The 16,848-nt window shown below is 48.5% G+C and overlaps 1 protein-coding gene across 7 annotated transcripts in view; it reads left to right on the forward strand.

The window, feature by feature from the left end:
- Positions 1-12,372, forward strand: part of IKZF3 (IKAROS family zinc finger 3) — a 40,961-nt gene extending 28,589 nt beyond the window's left edge. For all 7 annotated transcript variants that reach the window (XM_014957922.1, XM_014957926.1, XM_014957923.1 and 4 more), the window contains 2 exons: positions 5,302-5,418; positions 10,894-12,372. In XM_014957922.1, coding sequence (XP_014813408.1) covers positions 5,302-5,418; positions 10,894-11,597 — 821 coding nt within the window. In that variant the 3' untranslated portion in view covers positions 11,598-12,372. The remainder of the gene's footprint in view (positions 1-5,301; positions 5,419-10,893) is intronic.
- The last annotated feature ends 4,476 nt before the right edge of the window (positions 12,373-16,848 follow it).

Genomic DNA, 16,848 nt, shown 5'->3' on the forward strand with positions numbered 1-16,848 from the left:
CAGCACTATGTTAGATGACAGAAGCAGTGAGAGGGAAGGCTGGAAAGGGCCTCAGGAGCTCATTTACTGCATTTGACTTGGGTTTTTTTCCCCTAAGTGTAGCATTTTGCACTTGTGTTGAGTCAACATCGTTTTTTTGATTTCTGACCATTTTCCTACTTATCCACATCATGTTGAAATTTGGTGCTTTTCCGAAGTCCTTGCAGCCTTCTCACGTGGAGCCATCCTTCAGCCCAAGTACGCTCTACATCCCATCATCCAAGCATTAATTAAACGACTGAAACCCATTCTAGTTACTTTTTAGTAGGAGGTTTGCATGTTCCAAATGTAGCAGTGTGGAAATATCTCTGAAAGAGAGGTTTTAGGTAACCCTCTTGCCGGAGCGTTGTTCGGTCCCTGATAACAATCTCTGGTCACATTGTTCTCATTGCACAATAAGCCACCTCTCTGTTCCACTCTCCATTATTTAGTGACCACATAGAGATGCTACAGGAAGCAATGCCTCTAATTTGAGCTCAGCTTTGTACTTGAGGGTTTTGTTAACAATGCCCGCACGTTCTAAAAATTATACTCACATTGACGGTGTGACAGAAACCACATTATGGAAACAGTTCAGTACAGGCTGAATGAGGGTTTGGTCGTGCTCTGGGTTGGGAGAATATCCGCTCTCTGCACCTCTACAGAGTGACGTGGTGGCCCAGGTGACAGCACTGCTTTAGAGAGGCAGCTCGTCAGCCAGTGGTTCCGAGAAAACCTTAGTGTTGTTCAGAATGGATGAACTGCTTGAAAGGACACTGTAGAGAGGTTGGGGCTGGTCTCTTCTCACAGGTAATTAACGACAGAACGAGAGGGAACGGCTTCAAGCTCCAACAGGGGAGGTTTAGACTGAACATTAGGAAGGAATTTTTCACCCAAAGAGTGGTCGGGCGTTGGAACAGGCTGCCCAGGGAGGGGGTGGAGTCCCCATCCCTGGCTGTGTTTAAGGGCCGTTTAGATGCAGTGCTGAGGGACATGGTGTAGGGGAGGACTTTGTAGAGTAGGGGAGATGGTTGGACTCAATGATCCCAAGGGTCTCTTCCAACCTGAATGATTCTATGAATCACACTTGCACAAAAACTTCTCTCCTGGAAGTGTTTTATAACCATGAGATCTGTGCACACCACTGAGGAAGGACCTGGGAAGTGCCCCAGAGACACCTCGGGAGGGGACCAGGGAAGGCCGTGGTCAGTCGCCAGCGTTGGCTACGCAGGAGGAGGTGACCCAACTTCAACAGTGGTTGGGACGTTGGAGCTGGACCCTGTCCCACCACTGCATGAAACACCTCGGTTGGGAGCTTGCCTTCCTGTGTAATTCCAGAGGCAAATGTGAGACACTGGTCAGATCCAAAGCGAAGGGAAGAGGGTGATTTATTTGCCCTGCAGAGTCTTTCAGCATCTTGAGAGTTTCAGCTCTTTTCTGGCCACGCAGCTGAGCCATCGGGAGTGTTGAGACACTGGTCAGATCCAAAGCGAAGGGAAGAGGGTGATTTATTTGCCCTGCAGAGTCTTTCAGCATCTTGAGAGTTTCAGCTCTTTTCTGGCCACGCAGCTGAGCCATCGGGAGTGTTTAACTCGCAGGATCTCACGCTGGAATAGGTGAAGTGCTTTGGAAGTCCACATTTTCTTTATTCATTTTTTTTCTCAGTGTAACTTTGAGCAAAGCACTTGTCCGTTTCTGTCAGTCCAGCCTGAAATGTATTTTTAGAAACATGTTATAGTTAGATAATTAGTTCTTTAAGCTGATGTCCCGATGTGCAGCGGAATCATCCGGTGGGTGAGGTAACTGAAGAGGGAGACAGGGCATGACTACTCCTCTCAGTCAAGAAGTCTTTGGAGAACTTTGAGTGGTTAAAAACAATGTTTCCTAAATACTAAATATTATTCTTGGATTGTTTAGTAAATCACACAGAAGAAGGAGGTGTGTGAGATAATTTTAAAAAGCACTTGTCCGTTTCTGTCAGTCCAGCCTGAAATGTATTTTTAGAAACATGTTATAGTTAGATAATTAGTTCTTTAAGCTGATGTCCCGATGTGCAGCGGAATCATCCGGTGGGTGAGGTAACTGAAGAGGGAGACAGGGCATGACTACTCCTCTCAGTCAAGAAGTCTTTGGAGAACTTTGAGTGGTTAAAAACAATGTTTCCTAAATACTAAATATTATTCTTGGATTGTTTAGTAAATCACACAGAAGAAGGAGGTGTGTGAGATAATTTTAAGGTAGCTTTTGGTAGAGAGCACAGTGTTGTGGGAGGGAACCAGAGCAGCCCCTGTGTCTCAGTGGCAGCAGATACTGCTTCCCGAAGGCTGTATTATGAAGACATTGTCAAAGGCCTTTTGTGGCCCATAAATAGAGATATTTTTTTTTTTCCTTTAGGAAAAAATGGCTATTAGCAAGGAGTAGAAAATCTTAATGTGAAAGAAAAGAGCCTCAGCATTAAAATAAGACGGCAGACAGACATCAAGCTGGAAAGATTGATATTTACAGCTGTCCCAGAACATATTATGTAGGTCAATAGTTACTGTCTCTTCAGCAATCTCGTCTGAGTAAAGACTATTGTTACCTCTGCAGGAAGCTGCTTGTCTGCCCTCTCGACACTAATTTAATAAAGATCCCTTGGTGGCACATAAATAACCTTGGCGGGACGAGCAGTCACCGCCAGTGAGTTCACAGGGCTGGCTGAGGGACCTACAGAAGCTTCACTCCCGGAGTTCTGTCGGAAGATAGGGAAAAAGATCCTGAAAGTGTGAAATTTAAAACTTGAACAGAACATGAGTACAACTCACGGAGTTAAAGATTGAGAAAAGGAGGAACTAGAAGAATAAGGAAAGTGAAGAAGTGGTAGGGACCAGGGCGCTGCTTTTCTGACACGGATGAATCGTGTTTTCTTTCTCCTTTTTTCAATTTACAATGTAAATTTTTGAATATACAGCACTGTTCGTATTATTATCTTGTTCAGGGTAGTTGTGGGTTGTTGGGGTTTTTAAAATTGAAATTACTATTATTAATGACTTGTGCAATGATCCTGCCAAGACTAAAGCTTTCTGGGTAGGGGCTGGTTCCAACCTCGAGCTGCAGTTCTCTGAAGATAGCATAAAGAGCTCAGAAAGCACATGCTGGGTTTTGGAGTGTGAGAGTTAAACAGAAGTTCTGAAATTAAAAATCTCATGACCTTATTCTCAAGAATTAACTTACAGCTTCTGGCCAAAATCCAAAGGGATGATTATGTTCTGACTTTCCCTTATAGTTTCAGCTTAATCTGATGTTTTGTCTCACTCTGTGTAAACTCTTACGTAGCGTCTTGGGTGTTTGATGCTGGAAGCAAGTGCCTTTTAGCAGTTGATGAATGTATTTATGTAAGCCTCTAAACATACTAGAGTCATTTGGAATAAAAACCAGACCAGAAAAGCAGTCTGTTATTACTTTAAGGCATGCCCTCTGTGGTCTGGTTATCATCTATATCATGGGGTTCCAGCCTGATGAAACAGGGCTGGGGCAGAGCTGGGGTTGAGCCCTGTTATCCCATCCCTCCTGAGTCATGTTCGTAGCCAGCGGTTGTGGCATCGAGGACTTATGAAGCTCTTTGCATTTTCAAAACGCTGAACAAACATTAACAAATGGTTCTGGCTGAGGTTTGGTGAGTCATGGTTTGTGCTGACTGAAACTCCTGTGATATCAATAAACAGGTGAAGGAGTGACTGGCTCTGAAATGTCCAGGGAAGGTGCTGCACACTGGGCTATGGAAGGATGATACCACGTTGTTATCACTTGCTGCACTTGGCAAACCCCAATTTAAGTCCAATTCTTAATAAAACTGCATTTAGCAGGACTGAAGTGATACCAAAGTGCTTGTATCATTTTCCTTCTCTCTTATATAGATTGGACTTCCCATAGAGGACCCCCATTGAGGTATGCTAGTGCCATAGAGCAGTCACACAGCAGCCAGGGTTCTTTCTTGAGGCATGCTAGTGCCATAGAGCAGTCACACAGCAGCCAGGGTTCTTTCACGGTGAGATCTGACCCTTTGTATTACCTTGGGAGAGTAAATTGTCTTCATTTTCCTCTGCTTGGCTACCAGCTCTTAAATGGGTCTGGTTTTCATCCCCTCTTCCTTCTCTTCATTTTCCTCTGCTTGGGTACCAGCTCTTAAATGGGTCTGGTTTTCATCACAGAGGTCCCTAAGGCTGAAACTCTTAGTGCTACCATTTAATATAAAAATGCCACTACCGGGACTTTGTTCTTCAGGCAAGAGCAGGCTTTCTGGGGGGAAGCCGCAGCGGTTACATTCGGTATTAGTCTGGCAGTAGTGAGATGAGGTGGCAGCCCCTCAGCTGGGCTGAGCTGGCCCAAAAGCCTCCCCAAGGTGAGAGCGAGCAGTAATTTCCCTGAAATGATGGGCACTGGCAAGAGTGGCTGGAGGAGAGCTCTGGAAAACGGGAAGATCCTTAAAACAGCCCGTGGCCCAGTCTGAAGGGAGGGGTCATAGGGCACACGTGTGCTTTTCCTAAAATTAGAAATTCTGGAGGTTGCAATGAGCTTTGAAACACCTAATGCTGATGCTCACAAGTGTGCCAGAGAGAAAGGTTCTTCAGGAGTTTTAACTGTAGCATTTAGTGATAATGACACCTGAAAAAAGAAGAGTTAGAAGTTAATACTGAAAGATGATAGTCTTTTTCTTTTAATGAAACATTGGTATGTTTTATACAAGTTTCTAAGTGATTAGTTAAGACATGTAGGTATGACTGATATCTAAAACCTGTAGCAAGAGCACTGAGTGTCTGACAGTGGAGTTTTGCAGCGCTGTGCCCGTCTGCAGGTGTCACACAGTCTTAGTCAGAATAAAAAAAGAAAGGCTGACAGAGGTTCTCTCTCCATCTACTTTTTGTAACCAACCCTTCCAGCCAGTTTATTTTACACTTCCTCTTGCTAATGAAGATGCTGGGTTCGTATGGTTTGTGCTCTCCTTGCATGAGCTGGGGACTGCAAGATCCGTCTCCGTTTCTGTGCTGGGTTCCACTGACCGCAACTGGTGCCCAAGACGCAAAGAGCAAGAACGACAGAAAAAAGCAAAACAAGTTTACATCAGATCTCCAAACTGTTTCCTCTCAGTTAGTGTGGCAAACTCCGGAGATTAAACCATTCATCTCTTCCTTTTTTTTTTTTTTTTTTTTTTTCTTTTTGCCTTTTTTTTTTTTCCTTTTCACCTACGTGTTGCTTTTTGTTTTTTGTTTGTTTTTTTTTTTTTTTTCACATTTTCCAAACTAGCAAGCGTGGAGGCAAGGCACATCAAGGCAGAGATGGGGAGTGAAAGAGCCCTTGTGCTGGACAGGCTAGCGAGCAACGTGGCAAAGCGAAAAAGCTCAATGCCTCAGAAATTTATTGGTAAGAACAAAAAACCTTTTCATCTGCAACAGTTCAATATGTGCGAGTTGGTAACCTGTAGTACAATGCCTCTGCTTATTTTAAATATCCTTCTCAAGTTTATAATCTAATGCAAAAGAATAGAAATAAAGTAACTTGGGTTATTCTGATATGTTTTTAGTGATTCGTTGTAGGGTTTCGATTAAAATAAAAAAGAATATATTGTGTTAGATGCTTAAACTGGGTGGGAGCTGCTGTTGTGCTTTGTGTCTGTGCAGGCAATGTATAAATATATTTTATGAGCTTCTCTGTGTTGTTTTCTGTCCCTGTGTGTTTGAAATGTTCTCTGCGAGGCTCTTCCCAGGGAGAGAACAGGAAGGCTCGATGCTGTTGAGAGCTGAGAGCTCTTTCCAGCCAGCAGGAGCTGAAGGTACTTGCAGGCTGCCTGTGTGGAATAAGGCCTAGAGACAGAAAAGTATTGGATTTCTGTTAGTCAGCCTGCTGAATTTGAATATGATTTAAAAAAAAAAAAAAATATCAAATCCTTTCTTGTGGTAATTTAAGCAACAAGAGGTTTCCATAGCATTTTCTTTGCATTTAATTTTATAGGATCAGAGGTTTGCACGCTGGGGGATCTTGAATACTAGTTTGGCAGGTTTTGTGTTTCAGCGCACGCCTGATCCTCTCGGCTACTTTGTCTCATTAACTTGCCTTTTAAGAAACTAAAATGCAACTCCGGTGTCCTGAGCAAAGACCTGCCTTAGTCAGCACTTCTAGAATATTAGTACTAATAATGACTTTATTTGTTACATTCTGTATGGTTATACGAGGTACTGAGGGCTTCTTTTTCTTGCTCTAACCTTTCTCTTCGGTGTGGGGGTGGGTGTTGACACCCGTGGCCGGGGAGGGGAGATGTGTGGGGCTGGGCGTGTGGGCAGGGACCAGACCTCTCACACAGACCCACCAGAGGGACCTTCTCAGGACCTGGCTGCAACGTCCGGGGCCAAGGGCCAAACCTAGGTAGAGGTACGCAGCTAAATCCCTAAAAGCAACCTTATTTTTGAAGCTAAAACGTGGCTCTTGCTGGATTTGGTGGGTAGCACTGGACTTTCATCAGTGAAAACTGGTGACTTTTATTTTAGGACGTCTTAATATAGCCTTGAGAAAGGTCACCTTGTTAGACAGGAGCAAAATAACCCCAGCAGGCTCCCTCGGAGTGCCTTTGGGTACTTAATATTGAAACTGTTGACTGTGTGATTTAGCCCTTCCATGTCACGCTGTGATTCAAACAGTCACACTGATGCAAATGGCTTTCAAAATCTTGAAATCTTTTTTCTGGTAGCGCTGAGATCGGCTTCACCCCGTCTCGGTTCACAACGGCCGCCAATTCCATCTCTATGGGTTTTCTTAAACGCGGGACACAACCGCTCAGCACACGCTTAAAGTTAAGTCACCAGAGTTTTTCTGGTTTGTTTTACCAGCGTGCTGGTCATAGGATGGGCTAGATCCTTTTTCAACTCCTGGCTGTGCTCAGTAGCGTGGTCTGCAGATGGCATGAGACACGGGGTGCAGGACCCCATGTCCTGCACGGGGTTTTGTGGAGGAGCTGGAAGACCCAGGGCAGTTCAAGGAACAAAATAACCCATTTCTGAAACTTCATGTTTTTCTAGAACCTGTGTGGTTGGTGTGTTATTGTTAGGTAACTTGTGTGGTGAAAAACCCACTCCTTTGGGCCCTTTTCTCCCTGGGAAGCAGGTTTGCAGGAGCAGGGTCCGACCTTGCTTTGACTCCTGTGACTTTCTGACCCGCGGGTGTAGGAGTGCGGCTCTGCCGGGACGGCTTTGGGATTTCTTGGGAAACGGCCTTCCCAGAACGGCTGCTGATTTTTCATTTTGGCAGGAAGAAGGGACAGAGATGTGTACTAACAAGGCAGCTTTGTTTGGCTCATTTCTGTGAATGAAGTCTATTGATCAGAGAGAAAAAAAAAAACCAAAAAACCCCAACCCTTTGTTATTATTTGAGGGGGCTCTGCAGAGATTCCTACGAGCACCGGGAGTCTTGCCTGCTTTATTTGTTCACATTTTTGTCTTCAGGAGCCACCTCGTGTGCCCGAGTCTCAAAGAGGGACACGGATCAGCAGCCCCTTGCACTGGGCCCCCCTCCAAAGGCTTCTCCTCCAAAGATTTTGTCCTCAGCTTCTCCTTTAGTTACGGGGGAACAGGGATCTGAATGGAAGTTGACGATTCCGCGTTTCCTATTTTGCGTGCGTACGGCCCAAAGCTCCAAACCCTGGCTTTTTGTACTTCCTGGTTTGGTTAATGAACAGATTCTTTCTTTTTTTTAAACCCAACAAATGAAAATAGCCTGGCAGAGCAGATACCTGAGCTGGTGGTGCTTCGCTGCTGTATGTGGATTTCTATTTTGCGTGCGTACGGCCCAAAGCTCCAAACCCTGGCTTTTTGTACTTCCTGGTTTGGTTAATGAACAGATTCTTTCTTTTTTTTAAACCCAACAAATGAAAATAGCCTGGCAGAGCAGATACCTGAGCTGGTGGTGCTTCGCTGCTGTATGAAACCCTCACGGGGCCGTACCTTCAGTTGGCTCAAGGTGAAATAACCAGGACCTTTCTGCCCTTTTACACCAACTGACCCACACGACTCTACTTCCTTTTTAAAAACCAAGTTCTCCCTGAGAGCAGGAGTGAAAAAAAAAGAAATTATCTTCATTTCCCATAGTGGTAGAAGTGCTGGTGTGGTTCTGACACGGGTAACAGCCACCCTGACCCCCCGGCTGTACACGCTCTAATGAGAAATCAGCCCGCTTTGGTTAACGCGGCGGCAGGAAGCAGGTTCACTCCCTGTTTCCAGGGTCTGAGCCTCCCCAGGCTGCAAAAATCGACGTAGGGTTTTAGGGTAAGCGAAGCCCGTGAGCGTGTGTCACACGCTATGGCTCAGGTGTGAATTTTGGAGGGGGAAAGGCTTTTGCATCGCACTGAGACAAGAACATTCAGAACAAAAAATTAAAAAAAGAGGAAAAGGCGTCGTGCTAAGCAGTGGCTGCTTTGGACATGAACACTAGAGAACCTTACATTTCGTTTTTAACGTAGTGTTTTTCAGTTTTGAGCAGCTTAACTCGAAATAATCTGTTGTGTTGTCCTGGTGGCTACAGGAGAGAAAACATCCGGAAGACTCCTTTTCCTAAATCATTGAGACCAACTTTCTCCTGCCTCCTTGCTGTCAGTTTTGAGTGCACTGCTCGGGCTTTTTGTCTCTCTCCGTGGAAGGGTTTGCTGTATTTCACCCAGCAGAGACAAAATAAAGAATGAAGAGGGCTCCCCATCGTTGAGCGCGCTGCGGTGCCACGGCTCGGCGTTCCGGCTGCAGGATTAGCACTTTCTGCGGCGCTTTCACGCAGATTCAGCCTCCCTAAATATAGGTGTCCCACCGAGGTATCGAAATGAGAGGTGTGCTTGGCTTGGGGTGTCTGCTGAGACCAGGTTGGGGACAGAGAGGGAGAGAAGCTGTTCTTTAGGTAGTGCCTTTTCCTCCCAAAGTGCCTTAGAAACATCACAGTCTGGTTACAGCCTCATTTTGTGCCCTCTCCTATAAGGAGTCCCTACCTGATGTCCTGTGGCCTTTTAAAAATATACAGCAATGCGAGACCTTAATGTATGTCAGAAGAGCACTTGGGTATTTGCATTTCATTTGGTGTAACTGGTAATTTAAGGGAGACAGACTGGGCTACTGTGGGGACTCTACAAAGCCACCATGACAGCGGAGTAACAGAATATTGTCAGAGCCTCACTGATCATATGTTGCCTTTTTTGTGTTTTACCTTATGGCAGTGAATCCTAACCCCAAATTTGTAGGGAGTCCTGTCTATTTATACTTTTGTTGCCTTTTTTTTTTTTAATTTCAAATTTGTTCACATCTTTCACTTGCCTGGAGCTGGTTTTATGAGTCATACAAATGTGCTCTATCGTTTTGTTTCCTTCTGGGTAAGGCTGGATGGCGAGTTTTTGTTGAGGGTTGGGAGCAGTTACACTCTTGTGGTTCACTAACCTTTTGTAGAGTGTTTTATAAGAGAAACGTGAGGTCCTGGTTTTCTGCCTCTGCAGTGAAACCTAATGAGTTTCATACACATTGAGTCATGGTGTTGACAGGTGACTGATAAACATCTGCACCACTCCAGTTACCGTAACTAAAAGATTAGTGGATCTGATGTTTGCAAGTCACTTGCACGTGAAACATTTGGCCTGGTCCATTTTTTTATTATTTTTTTTTTTTTTTAAAGCTAGGAACAATTCTATCTTTTATGTAACCACAGAATTCGGTTACTTATTGCTAGACGTTTATAAAAAGAAGTGACTTTAGTCCTTTTGGGGGAGTGGTTTTATTTTCTCCTTGCACCTGGCGTGGAGAAAACTGGTCGGGATGTGCTGCCCAGCCCTCCTTCCCCTGCCCCAGTCCCTGCTGGAGGAGGCATGAGTGGAATTTCAGGTACAATCTCTTCACTCTCCTCCCTTTCTGTCTCGTCTAAGAGCTTTCAGAGCCCCAGCACACCCAGAGAGGGAGGTGTTTCACTCCTCTGCCACTCACCCCATATCAAGTCACCCTAAATGTGGTGTTTTGTACATAGACACAGAGCTGCCCGTGTTGGATTGTCTGAAAACCTGTGCTGAGCTCCAAGAGACCAGGCGTGGCGTGGAGGGAGCTGTAGTTGTCAGAGGAGAGTGCAGAAAATGGGCTGCAGTGTCCGAGGACGGATAAAAAAAGACTCTCTCAGATGGGTAAAAGTTGTGAAAAGTGCATCAGAGCTCAGCCAGCACCTGCCTGCAGTGTTCCTGTCAGAGAGGGCTGTGCTGCTCGGGGGACAAGCCAAGAACAAGAGGGTGCAGTCTTGGTACTGAAAATTGACTATTTTGATTCATTATCTGTTAGCTCTTTGACAAGTATTTTCATTAATGATTATTTTCTAGAAAAAAAGATGTGCGAAGTTAGCCTATAGAAACTTTGAGAGTATTCTTTCCCTTAAGTCCTAGAATAATTACAAAAATTTTATGATGATTTGTCCAGTAAATATCCTCACCGCCTCCTCTATTAGATCCTTTTGCTTTCAAAGCTTTAAGACAAGTATTTTCATTAATGATTATTTTCTAGAAAAAAAGATGTGCGAAGTTAGCCTATAGAAACTTTGAGAGTATTCTTTCCCTTAAGTCCTAGAATAATTACAAAAATTTTATGATGATTTGTCCAGTAAATATCCTCACCGCCTCCTCTATTAGATCCTTTTGCTTTCAAAGCTTTAAAAAAAAAATAACAAAGCCCCCCAAAAACTCCACCGAAAAGCTATTTGTGTGTATGAACAGCCTCTTTCAGCAGAGAACATTTCGTGCCTCTTTACTTTCCATAGACAACTGCCATTTAGAGGGGGTATCACGGAGTTTAAATGCTTCTCTGCCCCCCCGGGTAATTTCATACCTCTCCTCTCTTGCAGGTGAGAAACGCCACAGTTTTGATGTTAATTACAACTCGAGTTTCATTTACGAGAAGGAAAGCGACATCATGCAAGGGCGCATGATGGACCAGGCCATCAACAACGCCATCACCTACCTCGGGGCCGAAGCCCTGCGCCCTCTCGTGCAGACCCCTCCAGCCCCCACCTCCGAAATGGTCCCCGTCATCAGCAGCCTCTACCCCATCCCTCTCACCCGCCCCGACCTGCCCAACGGCGCCTCGCAGGACGCCGAGAAGAGCCACGGCCACCTCAGGGACAAAAGCCTGTCCTCCGACAGAGGCCTTTCCCCAAACAACAGCGGCCAAGACTCCACAGACACTGACAGCAACCACGAGGAGCGGCAGAACCCCACCTTCCATCAGAGCCAGGTCATCCCCGCTCAGGCCCGCAACGGCCTCCAATCCTTGAAGGATTTCCCCAGGCCCTACGACATAATCAAGCCGCCCGCCATATGCCCCCGAGATGCCTTCAAGGTCATCAACAAGGAAGGGGAAGCCATCGGCGTCTACCGCTGCGACCATTGCCGCGTCCTCTTCTTGGATTACGTGATGTTCACCATCCACATGGGCTGCCACGGCTTCCGCGACCCCTTCGAGTGCAACGTCTGCGGGTACCGCAGCCACGACCGCTACGAGTTCTCCTCACACATAGCACGAGGGGAGCACAGGGTGGTGCTCAAATAAAAGGACCCCTTCTCCAAGGTCAAAGGCTTTGCTTTAGATCGGAGGGTTGGCTTGTTTGTTTGGGTTTTTTTAATTAGTATAAAGAAATATCTCGAGTATTTTTCTATGCCAGTTTTTAAACGAGTGTCACAGGAAGATGACGCCTTTTTAAACCTTTTTTTTACCAATAATTCAGTGTTCTGTAGCATCTCTGCCCTGCTGCTGTGGTGAGCGGTACTGTACATGATACCATTTTTATACGAACTTTTATTTTTGTGAAAAGTAAGAGCCATTTAGGATGTTTCTATTTTTTTAACGTGCGTTTGTTTTTATAATGTGTGCTTTGACTCAGCGCAAAAGGCTTTATTTTTTTTTTTAATGCTGTGCTGCTGGTTTCCCTGCAGAGTCAGAAGGGCACAGGGAGAGCTTGTTCTGGCTGTTCCAGTCCCCGTGGTCTTCAAAGGGCTGATCACCCAAACGAGGAGAAAAAAATAATCTGGGAGGGATTATTAATTCCTCTTTAAAGGTTTTCCCCTAAGTCTTAAAGAGCGTGTGGCCCCACCACACTTTCATTTTTCTTACCCCTCTGTTCACTTTCTTTAAACTCACTCCCACATGTGTCTTGCTCAGTAACAGCAAAAGAAGAAATGAGCCCTGTTTTGGGGCTGGGGTTTTTTAGCAATGTGTGTTTTTGGGATACCCAGTGAGCTCACCGCGTTGGCTCATCCAATGCACTCTGGGGGAAAATCCAGATTATTTTGTTTTTTTCACTGTCGGAAAGTCCTCCTTTCGGATGGAGGCCAAGAAGGAGTCCAATGCGCTCTGGGGGAAAATCCAGATATTTTGTTTTTTTCACTGTCGGAAAGTCCTCCTTTCGGATGGAGGCCAAGAAGGAGGATGAAACCCTGCTGTGCCTTGTGTCCCCGCTCTGCAGGAGTGGTGGCCATGCCCTCCAGCTGGTGGCCAAGCCCTGGCAGGTGGCAACCCCGGGCTGGGAGCGGGAGTCACCCCGTCCTGGCGGCAGACACCGTGAGAATCTGCATAGAGCAGTGTGTGGGAGCTGAGGGCTCCATCACACCGTCTGGTTTGACGTGGGGATATCCCTCGGAGTGAAATGTGCTGTTTTGCAAGATGACTATTTACCATTACTTTGAAGCTGGTTGTTAAAATAGTTCTTTTCATCTAATCATTGCTCCGCAGCTGTATTATTAGTCACGGCGCTGAAGATAGGAATTTGATAACAGTTTTGCTGAGTGAATGTTTATTCTTTGCAAAGTATTTTTGTATAATGTAGTTAAGTGTGTTCTGATGGAGGGGTTTGCATCCATTGTATGGTTTGATATCGACGTTGCTTTTGTACTTTTCCCCGTATCCCTGGGGATCCATCCCTTTCTGTGAGGGAAGGTGGGGGCACAGAGACCCAGGGGGAGAAACCAAGGGGCAAGAAATGCTAAATTTCTCCCTCTGACCTGGGCCCACTCTTTTGGCTCAAATACTCTCTCCCTCCCTGTATTTTAAGGTACGAAAAGGGAAATTATGTTATTTTTTCCCAATAAGGGTACGGCTGGAGAAGGGTAAATTAGTCTGCGGAGTGGTTGTCTCCAGAAGTGCTCGATCCTGCTGATCCTCTGGGGGAAGGAGAACTCTTTTGCCACCTTCTGTGATGGTTATAAAATAGATTTAAAGTCTTTTCCAGTCACCAGTTTCCCGCTGTGGGGCTCATACGGTCAACGGGTGGATGTTGGCTCTTCCTGGATGAGGACCCGCTGTCACAACCTCCCCAAAGGTTCCACCAAGGGCTCAACCCGCTCGGCTGAGGATCTGCCCGGCCTCGGGGAGGCTTCAGCCAGTTCCCCAGTGGGAATCCTTCCATGACTCCATCTCTCCTGCTGCCTTCTCCTGGGGGAAGCACCCGAGATCCACGCACGATCGTGGCAGAGGACAAGGCTCCTGGTGGTTCAAGAGGAAACGTTACCGTGTCGCCTGCACAGGAAGCTCCTCGGGTGGCCCGGTGTGTGTCACGCAGCATCCCCAGCATCCTTCTCACGCCACCACCCGCTCCTTGAAAACACTCTCTGGATGACTGTCCCCCTCCACAGCCTCTCAGCCACCTACCCTTCCGTCCCAGGTGAGGTGAGCCATCCACCGCCGCGCCTCCGAGCGCCTTTGGGAAGGAAAGAGGGAGGTTTTTGCGGTGTCTGGCCCAAACAGCACCATTTTCCCCCCACAGCTCGGGCAGAGTCTGTGGTTCGAGATGGGCTCAACCAAAAGCAGTTCCCAGCTCTGACTGGAGCTGAGGAGCTGTGACCCCGTTACAGCTCTGCTGTTGATCAGTCGCATGTTGTGGAATTTCAACCCAGTCATTTATTAAAAAAAAAATATATATGTATTTTTTTTGATGAGTGCTGTTTATCTGCTGCGTGATGCTCGCTGGAACTGGGGGCTGTGTCCTCGGAAGGGGCTGGAGACCTGGACCCACCAACTCCTTGTGGAAGGGGCTGGAGACCTGGACCCACCAACTCCATGTGGTGCCAGGATCAGCCCCCTCCGTGTGTTGGGGACCCCCCCCTGGTGCAGCACACCCCGTGTGTGTGTCCCCTGAGCACCTTCCCTCCACGGGAAGGGGCTCGGGCAGGTCGCTGAGCTCGGAGGAGCTTCACAAATGACCTCATCTGGGAAAAGAGAGGGGGGAAGCCAGCGGTGTTTGTTGTGAGCCTGATTATTCTGCTCCTGGTTTGGTTATTTTGGTAGGAAACACATTCCTGCTTGGAGTGTTCTCTCCCAGTTGCTCCCTCGGCCTCGCTCGGTGTCTGTCCTCACACTGGGTCACACCGGAGCGAGGGAGGGGGCACAGGGCAGGTGCTTGGGATAGTGGCTTCTGTCACTGAGAAATGACCTTCTGGGGGCTTAGAAGTGCATGGAAATTTGGTGAAAAAGTCGTTAAACTCTGATGTATTGAAGGGACCCAGGTGCGGGAGCAGGGTCGGAGGAAACTGGTGGCCAGGGCTGTGGGCAGCAGAGCACCCACCGGTTCCTCAGCTCTGATACCCCCCCCCAGATGTAAAGATAACGGGGGCGGCTCCTCCTGCTGCTCAGAAATGGTGTCGGGCTTTACTTTGGGTCCACAAACAAGCGATTTGGTCAAGGGAAGCCTGCCCTTCCCTCTCCTGGGGGTGTCACCGCTCTCCTGCTCACCCCAGGAGCTCCGGACACATGTCCTAGGGGGGGGGAACAGTCCCAATTTGCCCCTGTAGAGTGGAAGTGATGCCCATGGGATGGCCCTGGGGGGATGTGTCACCACCAGGAACCATCCACCCACCCCGGTGTCCCCGAGCAGGGTCACAGTGAGCGTGGAGGAGCCCGGAGGTGGTGGCCTCGGGTGCAGGGCTTTCAAATGCTTGTGTCCATCTTCGTGCCACAGATCCATCCGTAGGTGACACCGGGTGTGTAGGGGGGGACAACAACCCTGCCCTCCCCCTGGCACAAAGGTTGTCCCCAAGCAGCCAGTGCTGGGGACAGGGGGACAGCAGAAGGGCCACGCACCCCTCAAATCCCTCCCTGTGCACCCACGCTCTCCCCACTCCCCCCAACAATGCTGTGTCCCCCCCCCGTGATCTGTGTGGGGACAGGGCTGTGACACCCCCCCCACAAGAAGCCTGGGGTGAAGAAGGTGATACCCAGCCCCACGGCGACTCCAGTGGGTGTGGGTTACCACCAGGAACCGTCCTCCCACCCCGGTGTCCCCGAGCAGGGTCACAGTGAGCGTGGAGGAGCCCGGAGGTGGTGGCCTCGGGTGCAGGGCTTTCAAATGCTTGTGTCCATCTTCGTGCCACAGATCCATCTGTAGGTGACACCGGGTGTGTAGGGGGGGGACAACAACCCTGCCCTCCCCCTGGCACAAAGGTTGTCCCCAAGCAGCCAGTGCTGGGGACAGGGGGACAGCAGAAGGGCCACGCACCCCTCAAATCCCTCCCTGTGCACCCACGCTCTCCCCACTCCCCCCAACAATGCTGTGTCCCCCCCCCGTGATCTGTGTGGGGACAGGGCTGTGACACCCCCCCCACAAGAAGCCTGGGGTGAAGAAGGTGATACCCAGCCCCACGGCGACTCCAGTGGGTGTGGGTTGGGCTGGTTTTTGTTTCCATGGGCTGCACCCACCAAACCGGGACACATCACTCAGAACGGAAACATCCCGGGGGGTGCCGAGGGGGGAGGCTCACGCTGAACCCCCCCCACCACCTCCATCCCATCCCACCTCCATTTTTTTAGCACCTGTTTGAGCAGGTTGACGTTCTTCACACTTATTTCATCCTCTCCTGACACCTTCCACCACAAGGGGCTTGGACGGGGCGCGAAACACCCAAAAGAAAAAAAGGAAAAAAAAAAAAAGCAGAAAAAAAAAACCAACAAAAAAAAGCAAGTCAGAGGATCCTTTTTTTTTTTTTTTTTTTAAAAATTTTACCTTCACTTCCTTCCCAGCCCGGGTGAAACGCAGGCACCAGGAGTTATTTTCTGCTGCTGGGGGGCAGGATGGATGCCACCTCTGATGGATGCCACCAAGGAGGATGCCAGCCCCCTCAGGGGTCGAGGGGGGGGGCACAGCCAGTCCCGTGGCGTATCCCCAGCCTTGGCTTTTCCCTAAATAAGAGCAATTTTGGGGCTAACCCACCCCCCTTTCTCCCTGGAAGCAGCACCCCTCGGCAGATGGGGGGATGTTACGCCAGAGCGATCCTTATCGGCCGGGAGGAGAGGCTGGAATTGCGATAAGGTGGGGAGGAACTCCTTCCCCCCCCCAACATCGTGTCCCAACACGTTTTGTAATGCCTGAAAAAATATCCCTATTCAAAAATCCTTCCATCCTCCCAGCATCCCGGCTCCTGCTGCCCCTCGGGGAGCAGTCAGACCCCCCCACCCCCCCCCGGGACTTGGGGGGCAGCACCCGGAGGGGTGAGGGAGGACTGAGTCACCGGGGCCACCTCCTCCTTCTCCCAATTCTCCAGCCTTTCACCCAGTCACGCTCCTCTGCGTGGGCTGGGGAGGGGGGGCTCTGCCAACCTCCCCCCCAAAAACCCGGGGGGGCAAGGCGTGAGTCACCGGGGGCCACCTCAGTGCCCCCCCTTCCCTTGGTGGGGGGGTTCTTTCTCCAGCGTTGGCACGGCCGAGGGGCAGTTGGTAGCCCTGGGGGCACGTGGGTGGCAAAGTGGGGTCACGGTGGTGGGGGCAACGGGTTCATGTCACGCCTGATGGGGTGTGTGTCCCCCCCCTCGTTGTT

Source organism: Calidris pugnax, unplaced genomic scaffold (genome assembly GCF_001431845.1).
Source record: "Calidris pugnax isolate Ruff unplaced genomic scaffold, ASM143184v1 scaffold337, whole genome shotgun sequence".
Taxonomy (NCBI): domain Eukaryota; kingdom Metazoa; phylum Chordata; class Aves; order Charadriiformes; family Scolopacidae; genus Calidris; species Calidris pugnax.